Source organism: Cetorhinus maximus, chromosome 5 (genome assembly GCF_964194155.1).
Source record: "Cetorhinus maximus chromosome 5, sCetMax3.hap1.1, whole genome shotgun sequence".
NCBI lineage: Eukaryota > Metazoa > Chordata > Chondrichthyes > Lamniformes > Cetorhinidae > Cetorhinus > Cetorhinus maximus.
The window spans coordinates 116,813,085-116,832,288 of NC_135883.1; the positions used below are offsets into that span (position 1 = coordinate 116,813,085).

General features: G+C 46.9%; 1 protein-coding gene across 1 annotated transcript in view; it reads right to left on the reverse strand.

Moving 5' to 3' along the window:
* The window catches only part of LOC144680868 (uncharacterized), a 101,984-nt gene that overhangs the window by 25,099 nt on the left and 57,681 nt on the right, over positions 1-19,204 (reverse strand). The window contains exons 7-8 of the mRNA XM_078542344.1: positions 17,974-18,099; positions 16,482-16,527 (exon numbers count right to left, since the gene is read on the reverse strand). Coding sequence (XP_078398470.1) covers positions 16,482-16,527; positions 17,974-18,099 — 172 coding nt within the window. The remainder of the gene's footprint in view (positions 1-16,481; positions 16,528-17,973; positions 18,100-19,204) is intronic.

A 19,204-nucleotide genomic window follows, 5' to 3' on the forward strand; every position in this document is an offset into this window, starting at 1 on the left:
TTGCAGATGAGACAAAAATTGGACATGTAGCTGACAGTGAGGAAAAAAGCTGTAGGTTACAACTTAACCATCAATGGACTGGTCATATGGCCAGAGTCATGGCAAATGGGATTCAATCTGAGAAGTGTGTGGTAATGTATTTGGGGAGAGAAAACAAACGAGTTCAAACAACAAATATTAGGATTCTAAGAAGTGTAGAAGAACAGAGGGACTTTGGAATGCATGCCCACATGTCCCTGAAGTTAGCAGAGCATGTGGATAAGGTGATTTAGAAGGGATACTTTCCTTTATTAGACATGCAGAGAGTAGAAGAGCAAGGAGCTTATGCTAGAATCGTATAAAATACTAGTTAGGCCACAGCTATAGTACAGTTTTGGTTAGCACATTACAGGAAAGATACAATCTATACCCCAGAGAGGATACAGAGGAGGTTTACAGGAATGTTGCCAGGAATGGATAATTTTAGCTAGGAGGAGTTATTAATAGACAGAGGAGGTTGAGCGGAGAATTAATTGATGTGTATAAAATTGAAAGACCTACTTGGAGTGGATAGGAAGGACCTATTTTCCTTAGCAAAGAGGGCATTGATTTAAAGTGTTTGGTAGAAGAATTAGAGAGGAGTCCGAGGAGAATTCCTTTCACCCAGTCCGGGCTAGAACTCAGTAGATGAAAGATTGATAGAGGCAGAAACCCATATCATATTTTAAAACTACTTGAAGGTGCACTCAAATCTACAAGGCTATGGCCCAAAAGCTGGCAAGTGGGATTAGGTTGGATAGCTCTTTTTCATTGGCATGGACTCAATGGGCCAAATGGTGCCCTACTGTGCCATAAATGTTTCTATATTTCTATGTTTCAATGAGTAGACCAGGGAAAGGTGAATACTGTTATAAATTATCAGACTGCTTATCCGACATCCAGTACTGGATGAGCAGAAATTTCCTCCAATTAAATTTTGAGAAGACTGAAACCATTGTTTTTGGTCCCCGTTCCAAACTCCTAGCTACTGATCCTATCCCACTCCCTGACAACAGTCTGAGATTAAGCCAGTCTGTTCACAACCTTTGTGTCACACTTGATCTTAAGATGAAGTTCCGACCTCATACCCATGACATCACTAAGCCTGCTTATTCCACTTCTGTAACACTGCCTGACTTCCTCTCTCATTACCTCTAAGACTCAACTATTCCAATACACTGCTGGCTGGACTCCCACATGATACTGTGTAAATGTAAGATCATTCAAAACTCGGCCGCCTGTGTCTTAACTCACAGCACGTCTGGTTCCCCTGTCACCCCTGTGCTCGCTGACCTACATTGACTCCAGGTCAAGCAAATCTTGACTTTAAAATTCTCATCCTTGTTTTTAAATCCCTCCATGGCCTTATCCCTCCCTATCATTGTAATCCCCTCCAGCCCTACAACTCTCCAAGGTACCTGCGTTCCTCTAATTCTGGACTCTCGTGCATTCCCACTTATAATTGCTCTGCCATTGGTGGGCGGCTGTGCCTTCAGCTCTGGAATTCCCCCCCTACCCCTCTCTGCCTCTCTACCTCACTTTGCTCCTTAAAACCTGTCTCTTTGTCCAACTTTTAATCATCTGATCCAATATCTCCTTATGTGACTCGCTATCATACCTCGCTTATAATGCTTCTGTGATGTGCCTTGGGATGTTTCATCATGTTAAAGGTGCTATATGAATATAAGTTGTTGTTATTTAATCCCACTATGGAGTTCACTGTTGAAAGTTTTGATATCAGTGCAGCAACACGCCAATAATACTGCAAAATTTAGTGTTTGTATTACAGCGACACACAAGTTTTTCGTAGTCTGTGAAGCCAAGTGCGACAATAGTGCACCATTGTTGTAGACACAACTCATCTATGAATTTAATTCATTCAGCAAATATACAATGTCACAGAAAATGTCAACACAATGATGTGGCACTTTACAATACAGTAAGAGTTATTCAACCAAAGGAGAGATCCACCACCTGCCTTTCCTATTAAAAGCTGTAGCCATGTTACTAGATCCTGTTTAACTTGAAAGTTGGGTTTTCCTTTTCAATAATTATTAATAGCCTGACGTGGTGTTGGATTGCTGATCAGAATTTTTTAACTGTTCATTCTTGAAAGACTGGAGGGAGTATCCTGTGATCACATTGCATTTTGAATGGGACTAAGACATTATAGTGAATATTCTCAAGTAGGTTTCCATATTATAACTAAAACAACGTGAAAAGTTAAATCATGACTGCAGCATAAAAAACACTGAGAAAGGGTCAATTAATCACTTGAAGACAGACATCAACTTGTAACTAGGGAGCTTGCCAACTTCTCCGGCACCTGATGAGAGCTTGGCTAATGAGATCTGAAGAGACATATATTGATTGGTATCTATGTTTCAACTAAGCTTGAAAGCAATGTCAATGTTTCAGTTTGTTAGTTTTTAATGATAAATTGCTTTGCAACTTGTATTGGTTGTACGTTTTCTAATCGTCCTGTCTGAAATGTTATCTGAGATTCATTCTGGATAATTTAAACTGAAGCTCAGGTCAATAACAAAAACAAGATACTGTGGATGCTAGAACTCTGAAGTAAAAATAGAAAGTGCTGGAAATACTCGGGAGGTCTGGCAGCATCTGTGGAGAGTGAAACTGAGTTAATGTTTTGAGTTGAATATGACTCTTCTTCAGAACTGAAGGAGGGTTGAAATGCCATTGATCATATGCTGTTGAAAGTGGAGAGGGTGAGGAAGAACAAAAGGGAAGGTCTGGGATAGGATAGAGTGCAGGAGAGGAAATTTGACAAAGATGTCATGGAACAAAAGGCAAAAGGAGTGTTAATGGTTGTAATAAAGGCACAAAAAACATTTGTCCAGAGTGAGTGTAAATGAAAGAATAATGAACAGCTCTGCTCAAAAGCAAGATCATGAAAAACAAGATTCAAACTGGCAATAAAACAGAATCAAAATCGGGGTCACAGTTCATGGTCTGAAATTATTGAGTCCAGAAGGGTGTACAGTGTCAAATTTGTTTTATTCGTTCATGCGATGTGGGTGTCACTGGCCAATCCAGCATTTATTGCTCATCTCAAATTACCCTTGAGATGGTGATGGTGAGCTGAACGACGGTGATGGTGAGCTGAACGATGGTGATGGTGAGGTGCTATTCCTCAAGCTTGTGTTCAGCGTCACTGGAACACTGCAGGTCAAGGACAGAAGTGTAAGGGTAAGGTGGTGAATTAAAATGGCAAGCACTGGAAGCTCAGGGACATGCTTGCAGATTGAGTGGAAATGTTCCGCAAAGCAGTTACCCAATCTGCGTTTGATATGCTAAATTGAAAAAAGTACAAGTAAATCGCTGCTTCACCTGGAAGGAATTTTTGGAGCCTTGGCGGTGAGGAGAGAGGAGGTAAAAGGACAGGTGTTACACCTCTTGTGATTGCATGGGAAGGTGCCGTGGGAAGGGGACGAGGTGTTGGGGGTGATAGTGGAGCAGACCAGGGTGTCACAGAGGGAACGGTCTCTTTGGCATGCCGACAAGGGAGAGGAACGGTAGATGTGTTGGTGGTTGCACAATGCTGGAGGTGGCGTAAATGGCAGAGAATGATCCTTTGAATGTGGAGGCTGGTGGGGTGCAAAGCAAGGACATGGACCAACAGTGATCCATTAAAGTCATGGGAAACGTACTAACCTCCTAAGTGGATGTAGACTCATAGACTCATTGATGTTTACAACACAGGAGGCCATTTGGCCCATCATGTCCACGCCAGTCAACAAAAATCTGACTACAATAATCCCATTTTCTAGTGCTTGGCCCATAGCCCTGGAGGCTATGGCAATGCAAGTGAATATCTAAATATGTCTTAAATGTTACGAGAGTTTCTGACTCAATCAGCCTTTCAGGCAGTGAGTTCCAGACTCCCACCACCCTCTGGGTGAAAATATTTCTTGACAATTCCCCTCTTATCCTTCTATCTCTTACCTTAAATGTATGCCCCCTGGTTATTGACCCCTTTACTAATGGAAAAAATGCCTTCCTATCCACTCTATCTATGCCCCTCATAATCTTATACACGTCTATCAGGTCCACTCTCAACCTTCACTGCTCCAAGGAAAACAACCCCAGCCTATCCAATCTTTCCTCATAGCTGAGACCGTCCAGCCCAGGCAGCATCCTGGTAAATCTCCTCTGCACCCTCTCCAGTGCAATCACATCCTTCTATAATGTGGTGACCAGAACTGCACAACAGTACTCCAGTTGTGGCCTAACTAGTGTTGTACACAGTTCCAACATAACCTCCCTGCTCTTGTATTCTATGCCTTGGCTAATAAAGGCAAATATCCCATATTCCTTCTTAACCACCTTACGTACCTGCCCTGCTACCTTCAGGGATCTATGGATATGCACACCCAGGTCCCTCTGATCTTCAGTACCTCCCAGGATCCTACCATTCATTGTGTAACCCCTTGCCTTGTTAGCCTCCCCAAGTGCATTACCTCACACTTTTCCAGATTGAATTCCATTTGCCACTGCTCTGCCCACCTGACCAGTCCATTGATATCCTCCTGCAGTTTACTCAATATTTACCACACTACCAATTTTCGTGTAATCTGTGAACTTCTTGATCATACCCCCTACATTTAAGTCCAAATCATTTATCTACACTACAAACAGCAAGGGCCCAGCACTGAGCCCCGTGGAATCCCACTGGAACAGACTTCCAGTCACAGAAACGTCCCTCTACCATCGCCCTCTGCTTCCTGCCCCTTGGATCCAAGGTTCCACTTTGCCTTGGGTCCCATGGGTTCTTACTTTCTTGACCAGTCTGCCATGAGGGACCTTGTCAAAAGCCTTGCTAAAGACCATGTAGGCCACATCAATATGCATTACCCTCATCAACACAACTGGTTACCTCCTCAAAAAATTAAATCAAATTTGTCAAATGTGATCTTCCCTTAACAAATCCATGCTGACTATCCCTGATTAATCCGTGTCTCTCCAAGTGCAGATATATTCTGTCCCTCAGAATTCTTTCTAGTAACTTCCTCATCACCGAGGTTAGACTGACTGGCCTGTAATTTCCTGGTCTATCCCTTCCTCCCTTTTTTAATAATGGGACAATGTTAGCAGTCCTCCAGTCCTCTGGCACCTCACCTGTGGCCAAAGAGGATTTGAAAATTATTGCCAGGGCCCCTGATATCTCTTCCCTTACCTCCCTCAAAAGCCTGGGATACATCTCATCCCAGCCTGTGGATTTATCCGCTTTTAAGGCCACTAAATCTTTAATTAAGGCCCGCCCAGTGGGTTAGCGACTCCCATGGAGAATGGCAGCCTGTATAAAGATGTGGCCAGGTAGCCTGTTTGAGGCAGTGCACCATGGCCACTCGTGGAGAGAGAGAGGGGCAGCTGTGGTTCCACAGGAGCAGGGGCAGGAGGAGGGGGGCAGGCTGCAGGAGAGGCCAGCTGGGGGCCACTGTGCCCCTCGATTCTCCGATGCCTGCCTTGCTGTCCTCCTGCAAGAGGTGTCCAGCCGTCGGGTTATATTGTATCCAGATGATGGGAGGAGAAGGGCCCCCCATGTCACCAACCAGGCGTGGGAGGAGGTGGGTGACGCTGTCAGCGCCCATGATGAAGTGCAGTGCACAGGCACCCAGTGCCGCAAGAGATTCAATGATTTTCTGCGCTCTGGAAGGGTGAGTAGCATGTCTGTCTTGGCCATTTGACCCAGAAGGCAGCCTTAGCCTTTGAGCTCCCCTTCCACTCCCCACATGTTGCTGTCGTTACTGTATTGGGCATTTGGCACATGCTGGGTGGGAAAATGGGTACTGACCATGCTTACATCAGCCTTAGTGGTTGGGGATAGGAGGTGGGTTCTCCCCGCAGCATATGTTGGTGTTTGTCACATTTGAGTAGTCTGGGGGCAACCTGCAGGGGAGGCAGCTAGACACGTACTCAGAACTCCAACATGTCTTATTGATGGAGATGAGATGGTGCAAGGGGTGTCTCAAGGTGTGGTGGCCAAGTGCCATCAGCTGGCATCGGTGCCGCACCTAGTTGCGCCTCCTTGCCATGGGCGCTAAGACCCGTGTACTATTCAAAGTGATGGATGCCGAATGTGTCCAAGGTGGCCGTTGGGGGAGGGAGTTGGGACCAGCCGTACTATCTTCTGGGGACTGATCACCAGTAGTGTGGACAGGAGCCGCTGAAGGCCTCAGATGGGCCACTGTGGTTGGGGTGCGGTATGCGCGTGCAGAGTACATGAGCGATCAGCCTCTGTTCTGCAGGCAAAAAGTGAACACAATCAGTGGGAGCAACAGAGGACTGGAGGTGGGCACGCCCTGCTCCAGCGCCTCACCACTTTTGAGGAGCAGGCCATGGAGCTGGGGAGGAGGCAAGCGGCCAGGGCTGCAGGTGGCGGCAAGGCTAGGGTCCAGTGGGCAGGTATTTGAGGTCCACAGTCCCATCCACTCTGTCTGCCCACCATCCAAACCACTGATGGTTGCTGCAATCGTTAATGCTGCAACACTGCTCATTCACAGACTGAGACATTCTGATGTGTGGGTCATACACAAAGGTCCTTCCTCCCCTTGAGGATTTGCGTTTCCAACACCTTCCAAAGTCACCTTATCCCATTCGTGACCACTATCACCATGGTCTAACATGCCATTGGATCACTGCTGCACAGCCAAAGACTTATTGCATCTTAGGGGGTTTGGGACCTCCACCACCCTTTCAGCCAGTGCGCCCCACATTACTCTGTCCAAAACGTCCTCAGCACCTCAGCTGTGAACCTCATGGCACTCAACTCAGATAAATGCCACCACGTTACTCATCCCTGCGCCAAGGGGAAATGTTGCCTTCTGCCCACCCAGTCTATGCCCCTCCTAACGGAATGAAGGTCAATAATGTGACCTTTCAATCTCCTGTGATCCACGGCAAATATTGCAAGTGTTTGCGATATTTCCTCAGCACCGCAACTATCCAGGCCAGAATGCATCCAGATCAGGAACCTCTGCACTCTCCCCACTCCAATGGTACATAACATGCCATGTGGCATTCCTGAGGCCATCTGACCAGCCTGTCTGTATGCGTGTCTAATGTTTGGGCCTTCTCTTGACTCTTTTCCACCCCACAAATGTTCGTCTCCTTCGGTTCTTGAAGGGTGAGCGACTTATGAGGCTGGGGGGGAAAGGGATGAAAGGTTTAACTGACTAAACGCTAACTGATGCAGTGTCCTTGTTGTTAGTTTCAGCATCACCACCACAAGGCTGTGCCCATAGACACCGCGGCCCCCCATCCACACCTGAGGCCCAAGATGTACAACTTGCGGCACATCATTTCAGCCAGCCAGGCACCAGCGCACACACAAACACCTCGGTGGGGACTTTACCGTCGGCTAGTGTCCCGGGGTACAGTGGAGAGGGCACTTCACGATCGCTGGAGGAGATGGTAGGTACAGAGAGAGCCGATGGCGCCAGCAGCCTGAGGGCTGCAGAGGACGAGGCACATGCTGAGTCCGGCACTGATGACGTGCCTCTGGAGTTATCACCAATGCAGCAGTTGCAGGAGAAGTGGCAGGAATTGTGGGAGCTTCAGTTGGTCTCCGCAATGGAGGAGTCCAGGCAGACTGTAAGCGAAGGCATGAACCTCAGGGCAGAGCTTCAGGCATCCTCCATTGAGAGATTGGCGACTCTCTTGGAGAGGGGGTTCGATCGGATGGAAAATCTTCTGATTGGGTTACGCTCTGACCTGCAAGTCCTCACTGTTGGCTGGTGGTCATTCGCAACGTGGGAGATGTTCTGGGCACCAAGTGTTGCCGCTCGGTGCCCATGCATCTGTGGTGAGCAGGGAGGTCCAATGGCACCTCATGTCGGCGCAGCAGCTGCCTGTCGTCGCTGCGAGCTCCTCTCAGGATGAGGGCAGCAGCTCCTCTGCCCCTCTGCCAGCTAACATTGCTTCCGTTGAGGCTGCTACAGCTGGGGACGTGCCAGTTCTGGAACTGGCCACTACCTCCCGGGCAGGGCCATCACAGGCTCCACGGGCCAGAGGACGCCCACCCAGGTCATCGAGGCCAACAGGACAGCAGAGTCAGCAGCTGCCTCACAGCCACTCCGAGCGATGGGGCGGCACCTAGACGTAGCACCCACAAACCTGAGCATAAGGCACGTTAGGCACTCCACGGGTATGTCACTGGTGATTTTGTGTTGGCCTTAGAATAGGGAACAAAATATTTATGTTTGCAATGGAGAAGTGTCTGTTATGTTTTGGACATAATAAAGTCCATTTTTCTTACCATGGCTGAGGGTGTTTCCTTTGTGCTGCATTTGTCTTTTTCACAGACATATCCTGAGTGTTTGAGTGGACATTGATGTTTCTGTACTAAGCCCTTAGTTGCAGCTGATGTGGTGGAAGATGTAACACCTAAGTGCCACGTGTGGAAGCACCAGGCAATGCTGCTCCTGCTGATCCATGTGTGTGGAGCTAGCTGAATGTGTGATGGATTGAATTGTCCCGGGTGTCTCTGCCTCCTTTGTGTAGTAGCGGGTCGGCGTGCTGCCCCTCATCATCGCTCTGTGCTTCCTCATCCTCTGAGCCACTGCTGGATTCAACATGTGCAGCCTCATCCAGTGCGTCAAGGTCTTCATCGTGAACTGCATCCCCCTTTCCAGCACAAGATTGTGCAGAGCGCAGCATGCTACCACTATCAGAGAGACGTGATCTGGGGGGTACTGGAGTGCGCCCCCTGAGCGGTCCAGGCAATGAAAGCTCATCTTGAGAAGACCGATGGCTCTCTCCACCTTGTGGTGCCGTGGCTCCTATTGTAGTGCTCCTCAGCTTCTGTTCTTGGATGGCGGAGAGGCATCATGAGCCACCTTCTGAGGGTATTGTCCTTGTCACCCTGTAGCCATCCATCCAGCCGGGCCGGAGCATTGAAGAGCCCCGGCACCTGGGAGTGCCTGAGGATGTAGGCGTCGTGGGAGCTGCCTGGGTACCTTGCACAGACTTGTAGAATCAGCATCCTGTGATCACACACTATCTGTACGTTCATGGAGTGGAAGCCCTTCCTGTTGACGAAGGCACCGGGCTCACCCGCTGGTGCCTTGATGGCCACATGTGTGCAGTCTATTGCACCCTGGACACGGGGGAAGCCAGCAATGGCCGCGAAGCCTCTGGCTCGCTGTGTCTGACTTGCCTGGTCGCAGCGGAAGTGGATGAAGGTGGATACCCGTCTGAACAGAGCGTCTGTAACCTGCTTGACACAGTGTGGACAGCTGATTCGGAGACACCTCAAAGATCACTCACCGAGCCCTGGAAGGAGTCAGAGGCATAAAAGTGGAGGGAAACTGTGAGCTTCAGAGCCGCTGGCATGGGGTGTCCTCCCACACAGTTAGGAGATATCTCAGGGCCAATCATCTGACAGATATAGTTGACTGTCTCCCTTGAGAGTTGGAGCCTCCTTCGGCACTGCACCTCAGTCATATTGAGGTAGCTGCTTCGCCGCCTGTATACCCTGGCAGCAGGATAGTGGCATCTTCTGCAGCCCCTTGCACCTTGGACAACCTCTTGGCCTTGCGCCCCTTGTGCCTGCGCCTGGCCTCCCAAGGGTGGCTCCCCTGGAGGCTGATTGTCCACTCCTGACCTCCTCCTTATTCTATCCCTCCCTTCCTCCTCAGAGGAGCTGCCTCCAGTGGAGATGTCAGAATCCATACCCCCAGGCAAAATGGAGGCCTCCAGAAAGCTGCAGGCCCAAGAAAGATTACTGTCTGCATACTGGTTTCAAAGTACACAAAAAGCTCTTTAATCGATGTGAACTGCTAACAATCACACAGGCAACTTTTAAACACTTTCAGCAATTAAAACTTCGTGGAAAACATGAACAACCCCTCTGAGTCCACAATTCCCACCAGTGCATGACTTTTATTAAAAAATCTCCTACCATCCTGCCCGTTGGGCCCGTGCGCTGACCCGAAGTTCCTCGACAATTGGCAAGTTAAGGGCCTTAATGAGGCCTTTAATTAATGGTGGGCGAGCGTCCCGCTGCTGAGCGCGTCCGCTGACTGAATGTTGCGATGCCACGCGCACTGACATCGGGACGCTCGCGCGATGTCAGCGCACGACATTTTAAGCGCTGACTTGCGGGCTCTGCCACTCGCACATCAGCCAGAAAATTCTGCACTTGGTTTTTATACATTTTTTTAAAAACTCAAAAAAAGTTGCCAGATTTATTATAGTTAGCTGCTAGAAAGACTTTTATTTCACTGTATCTTCCTTGTTGCCAGCCCTTGTGAATATAACAAGTTTACTCTGGAGTTGTCACCATATACAGCAGATCTGTGTATCAGGAGCAGCCAGATCTGGAACCTCACTAATTGCAATGTAAAAAACAATTTTACAGATTTTAGCTATCCAGTTCCATAAAGAACATGCATGATACTGCTTTAGAAATTTAAACTATGGTCTAAGAAAGTGAGACTGTAGGCATTTTTGTCGCTATAATGCTGGTGATATTGTCTTCGAACATTGACACTCAAATGTCAATTCCTTACATGTCTCAATTAAGATTTTGCAGGTTTTGTTTTGCTCAATGCTAAGGAACAGAGAAGTAACTGGGGAGGGGTGGGGAGGCAGTGGTATAGTGGTATTTTCACTGAGCTAGTAATCCAGAGGCCCAGGATAATGCTCAGGGAACCTGGATTCAAATCTCATCACAGCAAATGGTGAAATTTGAATTAAATAGAAATCTGGAATTAGAAAAGGCAATGAAGTCATAAGAGCCCATCTGGTTCTGATAGCCTTTGCAGTATCCAATGCCTTTAGCAGCTTCTTGATGTCATGTGGAGTGAATCGAAATGGCTGAAGACTGGCATCTGTGATGCTGGCGACCTCTGGAGGAGGTTGAGATGGATCATCCAGTCAGTGCTTCTGGCTGAAGGCTGTTGTAAATGCTTCAGCCTCATCTTTTGCATTGATGTGCTGGGCTCCCCCATCATTGAGGATGGGGATATTTGTGGAGCCTCCTCCAGTGAGTTGTTTGATTGTCCACCAACTTTCACAACTGAATGTGGCAGGACAGCAGAGCTTAGATCTGATCCTTTGGTTGTGGGATTGCTTAGCTCTGTCAATCACAAGTAGTCCTGTGTTGTAGCCTCACCAGGTTGACACTTCATTTTAAGTAGCCCTCCTGCATGCTTCATGAGCCCTGACAATATTCTAGCAATAGTACTGAAGACTTGTGCTCCAGAACTTGCTAAGCTACAACACTGGCATCTACCCAGCAATGTGGAAATTTGGCCAGGTATGTCAAAAATCAGGACAAATCGAACCGGGCCGATTACTGCCCCATCAGTCTACTCTTGATCATCAGTAAAGTGACGGGAGAGTCATTAATAATGCTATCAAGCAGCACTTGCTTAGAAATAACTTGCTCACTGATGCCCAGTTTGGGTTCCGCCAGGGCCACTCAGCTCCTGACCTCATTACCGCCTTGTTTCAAACATGGACAAAAGAGCTGAACTCCTGAGGTGAGATGAGAGTGACTGCCCTTGACATCAAGGCCGCATCTACCAGAATGTGGTATCAAGGAGCTCTAGCAAAACTGAAGTCAATGGGAATTGGGGAAAACTCTCTGCGGGTTTGAGTCATACCTAGCACAAAGGAAGATGGTTGTGGTTGTTGGAGGTCAATCATCTCAATTCCAGGACATCACTGCAGGAGTTCCTCAGGGTAGTGTCCTCAGCCCAACCATCTTCAGTTGCTTCATCAATGACCTCCCTTCCATCATAAGGTTGGAAGTGAGGGTGTTCGCTGAAGATTGCACAATGTTCAGCACCATTCGCAACTCCTCAGATACTGAAGCAGCCCATGTCTACATGCAGCAAGACCTGGACAATATCCAGTCTTGGGCTAACATGTGCCAAACAACATTCACACCTCGCAAGTGTCAGGCAATGACCATCTCCAACAAGAGAGAATCCAACCATCGCCCCTTGATATTCAATGGCATTACCATCACTGAATCCCCCACTATCAACACCCTGGGGGTTACCATTGACTAACAACTGAACTGGACTAGCCACATAAATACTGTTGCTATAAGAGCAGCTCAGAGGCTAGGAATCATGTGATGAGTAACTGACCTCCTGACTCCCCAAAGTCTGTCCACCATCTACAAGGCACAGGTCAAGAGTGTGATGGAATACTCTCCACATGCCTGGTGAGTGCAGCTCCAACAATACGCAAGAAGCTGGACAACATCCAGGAAAAAGCAGCCGCTTGATTCGCACCCCATCCACAAACATTCACTGCCTCTACCACCAACACACAGTGGCAGCAGTGTGTACCATCTATAAGATGTACTGCAGAAATTCATCAAGCCTCCTTAGACAGCACCTTCCAAATCCATGACCGCTATCATCTAGAAGGACAAGGATAGCAGGCACATTGGAACACCACCACCTGGTAGTTCCCCTCCAAGCCATTCACCACCCTGTCTTGGAAATATATCGCCGTTCCTTCACTGTCGGTGGGTCAAAATTCTGGAACTCCCTCCCTAACAGCACTGTGGTTGTACCTACACCACATGGACTGCAGCGGTTCAAGAGGGCAGCTCACCACCACCTTCTCAAGGGCGATTAGGGATGGGCAATAAATGCTGACCTAGCCAGCGAAGCCCACATCCCATGAATGGATAAAAAAAAGGAACAATGGTTGACCCCCTGGCTTGATGGTAATGGTAGAGCGGGGGATATTCCGGGCCATGAGGTTACAGAATGTGTTTGAGTACAATTCTGCTGCTGCTGATTGGCCACAGCACCTCATGGATGCCCAGTCTTGATTTGCTAGATCTGTTCAAAATTTATCCTATTTAGCATGGTGGTAGTGCCACACAACACAATGGAGGGCATCCTCCATGTGAAGATGGGACTTCGTCTCCACAAGGATTGTGTGGTGGTCACTCCTACCGATACTGTCATGGACAGATGCATCTGTGATGGGTAGATCGGTGAGGACAAGGCCAAGTATGTTTTTCCCTCTTGTTGGTTCTCTCATCACATGTCACAGGCCCAGTCTAGCAGCTATGTCCAGCTCATTCAGTACTGGTGCTACCGAGCTGCTTTGGGTGATGGCCTTTGAAGTACCTCCACCCAGAGAACATTCCACCCCCTTGCCACCCTCAGTGCTTCCTCCAAGTGGTGTTCAACATGGAGGAATACTGATTCATCAGCTGATAGAAGCATGGTATGTGGTAATCAGCAGGAGGTTTCCTTGCCCATGTTTGACCTGATGCAATGAGGCTTCATGTTGTCCAGAATCAATGCTGAGGACTCCCGACTGTATGCCACTGTGCCGCCACCTCTGCTTGGTCTTTTCTGCTGGTGGGTCAGGACATACTCAGGGATGGTGGTGGTGTTGGGGACAATATCTGAAAGATATGATTATGTGAGTATGACTATGTGAGGCTGTTGCTTGACTAGTCTGTGAGCAGCTCTCCCAATTTTGGCACAAACCCCCAGATGTTAGTAAGGAAGACTTTGCAGGGTCGACAGGGCTGAGCTTGCTGTTGTCAGTGCCAATGTCGAGGTTGGTCCAGTTTCATTCCTTTTATGATTTTTAGCGGTTTGATACAACTGAGGGGCTTGCTAGGGCATTTCAGAGGGCATTTAAGAGTCAACCAGATTGCTGGGGGTCTGGAGTCACATGCAAGCCAAACCAGGTAAGGACGCCAGGTTTCCTACCCTAAAGGACATTTGTGAACCAGATGGGTTTTTATTAGATGGTCATCATTAGACTTTTAATTCCAGATTTTTATTGAATTCAAATTCCACTATATGCCATGGTGGGATTCAAACCCAGGCCCCCAGAGCATTGCCCTGGGTGTCTGGATGTTCAGTGATAATACCACTATGCCACCGCCTCCCCCATTTAACCCAGTGTGGTATCAAGGAGCCCTAGGAAAACTGGAATCAATGGGACTCAGGGTTAAAACTCTCCGCTGGTTGGGGTCATACCTAGCACAAAGGAAGATGGTTGTGGTTTTTGGAGGTCAATCATCGCAGTTCCAGGACATCACTGCAGGAGTTCCTCAGGGTAGTGTCCTAGCCCTAAGCATCTTCAGCTGCTTCATCAATGACCTTCCTTCCAACCATTGTAGTGGAGTTCCCCAGGGGTCGGTATTGGGACCCTTGCTCTTCCTGATACATATAAACGATCTAGATCTTGGTGTGTAGGGGACAATTTCAAAGTTTGCGGATGACGCAAAACTTGGCAGAATTGTTAACTGTGAAGAGGACAGTGTCGAACTTCAAAAGGACATTGACACATTGGTGGAGTGGGCAGATAGGTGGCAGATGAAGTTCAATGCAGAGAAGTGTGGGGTGATACACTTTGGTACAAAGAACATGGAGAGACAGTATAAAATAAAAATAAGATATTCTAAAGGGTGTGCAGGAGCAGAGAGACCTGGGTGTATGTGTACATAAGTCATTAAAGGTGGCAGTACCGGTAGAGAGAGTTGTTACTAGAGCATACAGTATTCTAGGCTTCATTAATACGGACATAGAGTACAAGAGCAGGGAGGGTATGACGATCTTATATAAGACACTGGTTAGACCTCAGCTGGAGTATTAGGTACAGTTCTGGGTGCCACACTATAGGAAGGATGTGAACGCATTGCAGAGAGTGCAGAAGAGGTTTACAAGAATGGTTCCAGGGATGAGACACTTCAGTTATGAAGAAAGATTGGAGAAGTTGGGACTGCTTTCCATGGAGAGGAGAAGGCTGGGAGGAGACTTGATAGAAGTCTTCAAAATAATGAGGTGTCTGAACAGAGTAAATAGGGAGAAACTGATGCCGCTTATAAATGGATCAAGAAACAGAGGGCACAGTTTTAAAGTGTTTTGCAAAAGGAGCAAATGCGAGGCGAGAAAAAACTTTTCGCACAGTGAGTAGTTAGGGTTTGGAATGCACTGCCTAGAAGTGTGGTGGAGACAGGTTCAATTGAGGCACTCAAGAGGGCATTGGATGATTATTTAAACAGAAACAACGTGCAGGGAAAGGGCAGGAGATTGGTACTAAGTTAAAATGTTCAGACAGCTGGTGCAGACACGATGGGCTGAATGGCTTCCTTCTACACCTTAGCAATTCTGAGATTCTTTGATCATAAGGTCAGAAGTGGGGTTGTTCGCTGATGCTTATATGATGTTTAGTACCATTCACAACTCCTCAGATACTGAAGGAGTCCGCGTCCAAATGAAGCAAGACCTGGACAATATCCAGGCTTGGGCTGACAAGTGGCAAGTAACATTTGCGCCACACAAGTGTCAGGCAATGACCATCTCCAACAGGAGAGAATCTAACCATCGCCCCTTGATGTTCAATGGCATTACCATCATTGAATCCCCCACTATCAACATCCTGGGGGTTACCATTGACCAGAAACTGAACTGGACTAGCCATATAAATACTGTGGCTACAAGAGCAGGTCAGATGCTCAGAATCCTGCAATGATTAACTCACCTCCTGAATCCCCAAAACCTCTCCACTATCTGCAAGGCCCAGGTCAGGAGTCTAATGGAATACCCTCCACTTGCCTGGACAAATGCAGCTCCAACAACACTCAAGAAGCTTGACACCATCCAGGACAAAGCAGTCCGCTTGATTGGCACCCCATCCACAAACATTTACTCCCTTCACCACCGATGCACAGTAGCAGCAGTGTGTACCATCTATAAGATGCACTGCAGGAACTCACCAAGACTCCTTGGGCAGCACCTCCAAACCCACGACCACTACCATCTAGAAGGACAAGGGCAGCAGATAGATGGGAACACCACCACCTGGAAGTTCCCCTCCAAGCCACACACCATCCTGACTTGGAAATATATCGCCGTTCCTTCACTGTCGTTGGGTCAAAATTCTGGAACTCCCTCCCTAACTGCACTGTGGATGTACCTACACTACATGGACTGCAGCGGTCCAAGAAGGCAGCTCACCACCACCTTCTCCAGGGCAATTAGGTTTGGGCAATAAATGCTGGCCTAGCCAGCGATGTCCACATCCCATGAATAAATAAAAAAACAACAGGAGGTCTAACTTCACACCCTAGAACTTTTATCTCAGTAGTTCTGTGCCACACAGCAGTATAGTTTATGTCCATAAAATTCACTGGAAATTGGGTCATTTTGTGCTTCATGCTGGAAAATGTAGCATCAATTCAGAGAACTAATTTAGGAAGGAAAACTTTCTGTTCAATCTTATCAGAGAGGAATTAATCAGAAGCCAATTCAAGATTTTTACAGTGAACTCTTCTTATGCAGTTGAACAAAAATTGCTTCTAATCAGGCATTTGTGAAAAAATTAAGGATAAAAATGTACTTGTAACAGCATCTACGTACATCAAAATGTGTACAATTTACCACTCAGTTTACAATCGTTTATCTTGTAAACATAGTTATAAAATTAAGTTGCTCTCCTCTTACCATTTCGAGACAAGTTCCTGAGACAGTGGCACGCTTGACAGCAGACCTATTGAAAATTAAAAGCTCTGATCAAGAAGAGTGAAGCTAATGAACAATTAGAATAGTTCTGTCATTCTAAAGTGCTCTTCTCCATTTTGTTGAATAGCTCTAATTGCAGCTAGAAGAAAATGTCAGTTTAAGTTGCATCACTAATGGCAATTTTATAATAGAGACTGGAAGAGATTTCATAATGTGGTGAGCTTGAAGGGTGTTCTGAACTGCCTGATTTACATTGTTGTTGGTTTAAACCAATTGGTGGGAAAACTAAAGCTATTGCTCAAAACCTCAACTGGTGATTTTAAATTTCAGGATGGATACCTTCTCCGAAGTCAGGAACAGTTCCGTATAGTCTCAGACTATAAAGTTAGTCATTCTATGCAGTTAAGTGTGGCAGTAAAAAACAGTAGCTCTATAACAAGTTTAATTGGCCAGGTTTGGAGGGAGAATGGGATTCCTGTTCCATCCTGCTGAATATTGTTGGCACCAGGATCGGCACCTTGAAATTGACAAACTGCCCCACGCCAGTATTTTCAGGGTCACTACCTCTGACGAGTGGTCCCCAAAAATTCAACCCATAGAATTACAGTAAAGAGCAGCACAGAAGCAGGCTATTTGGCCCAGCCAGTCTGTACTAGCTCTTCCAATATCCCACGATACTGTAGCTTTGACCCAGACTTGGCTCCAAAGTAAAACTGGAAACTAAGTATCCCAGCGATAATATTTTCAGGAGAGATAGAGAAGTAAAATGGAGGCATGGAAACCTAATTAATGAAGCTTAGAAAAATGTTTTATTAATGGCGGTATTCAGGTAGAGTCTGATTTTGTTGAATTAAGAAATATTAAGGGATTCATGAGCATTTTAGGAGTACATTGCAAATGACTGAATAGTGTAAAATAAATCAAGGTTGAGGTTTGCAAACAATTTCATGAGGTTTGCAATAGTAGCCAAGTTGCAATAATGGCGGACATCATTCTTAAAGTAGCCAGAGATAAGACAAAAGTTAATGATCAAAATGGGTAGGAGTACTTGGTGGTATGGGTGAAGGCATGATTGGGATCTGCTATGATACCAAAACCTTGAATAGTCTGCCATCGCTCATTGGCAAAGTTTACACATAAATAATGCCCACGTGTATAAGGTATCAGAGGATGCCTTACATGTGGAACCATACTGCTGCAAGAAGCCAGGAATTGGGAAAATTGGGACAGGTGGAGAGAAAAAACATTCAGTCACTTAATTTACTGTTTTATCAGAAGCCATTCCTTTGTGTGAATATAATCCAAAGAAGATATCTTACTCAGTCATGCAAGCTAGGAGAATCCTACTTAGTGCCAGAATATCAAAGAACACAGTACTCTCCTTCCACTTTGCCATTGGTTTGACTGTAGCTCATGATAACTTCATTTTATACTGTAGCAATCATAAATATAATGGATTGCTCAGAAATCTTACCTTTACCACAGAGGAAGACATAAGAGACAGGAGCATTTTGAGGAGAATGCCATTGCCTATTTGAAGCATGTTTGGGTGGTGACGTGGGTTGGATGCGATGTTCGTCAATGCAGAACAACTGTAGTACTTTTGAGTGAAAAGAACATATAACTAAGATAGTGTAATAGTGATCTCAGATTAACATATTGCAGTTTGTACATAATCTTAGATGCTTGTTGGGATTTGAGAAGGCAGATGTGAACACAGGAGCAGCTTAGTTACTTTACATTTCAGTTGAGGGTGACACTCTGGGGAGCAGTATAAAGATAGAAACATACAATCCGCTTGAATGGGGCAAAATGCATATTAGATATATACTGAAGCATTACATTTCAATGTAACATTTCATAACATCTGAACAAACTATTTTTTTTATTTGTTCATGGGATGTGGGCATCACTGGCTAGGCCAGCATTTATTGCCCATCCCTAAATGTCTTTGAGAAAGTGATGGTGAGCTGCCTTCTTGAACCACTGCAGTCCATGTGGTGTAGTTACACCCTCAGTGCTATTATAGTAGCTAATTTTTACTCACACAGGCTTGACTGGTCCCATATACTCCCTTTGCATTTCCTACTGAAGGTGGAGTTTAAAAATGTAAACTGTGTATATATTCTCCACAAATCACATTTTCATATTGAAGCTTCACTCGTGGCACAGCGCTTATTGAAAATCAGATATCATGAGGCAGAATTTTGCCCTTGACAGGCGGGCGGGCCCGACCGACTCGGCGTCAGGGGGCAGCCAATTGCCGCTGCTGAAACGGGCCGCACCGCCATTTTGAGTGGGCAGGCCAATTAAGGCCCACCCAGCAGGTTAGCGACTCCCGTGTACAACGGGAAAATCGAATCGGCGGCAGGCGTGTTCAGACCACCGGTTCCAATGGGGAACCGGCAGTCTGTATAAAGAGTGGCCGGGCAGCCTCCTTGAGGCAGTTCACCATGGCCACTGACAGAGAGCGACATGCTGGTTTCAGGGCACAGGAGGAGGAAGAGGGGGGCAGGCTGCAGGATAGGCCAGCGGGGTGAGGCCAGCGTGCCCCTCGGTTCTCAGATGCCTGCCTTGCTGTCCTCCTCCAAGAGCTGTCCAACCGTCGGGATAGATTGTATCCAGAGGATGGGAGGAGGAGGGCCCCCCACGTCACCAGGCAGGCGTGGCTGGAGGTGGCAGTGGCTGTAAGCGCCCATGACGAT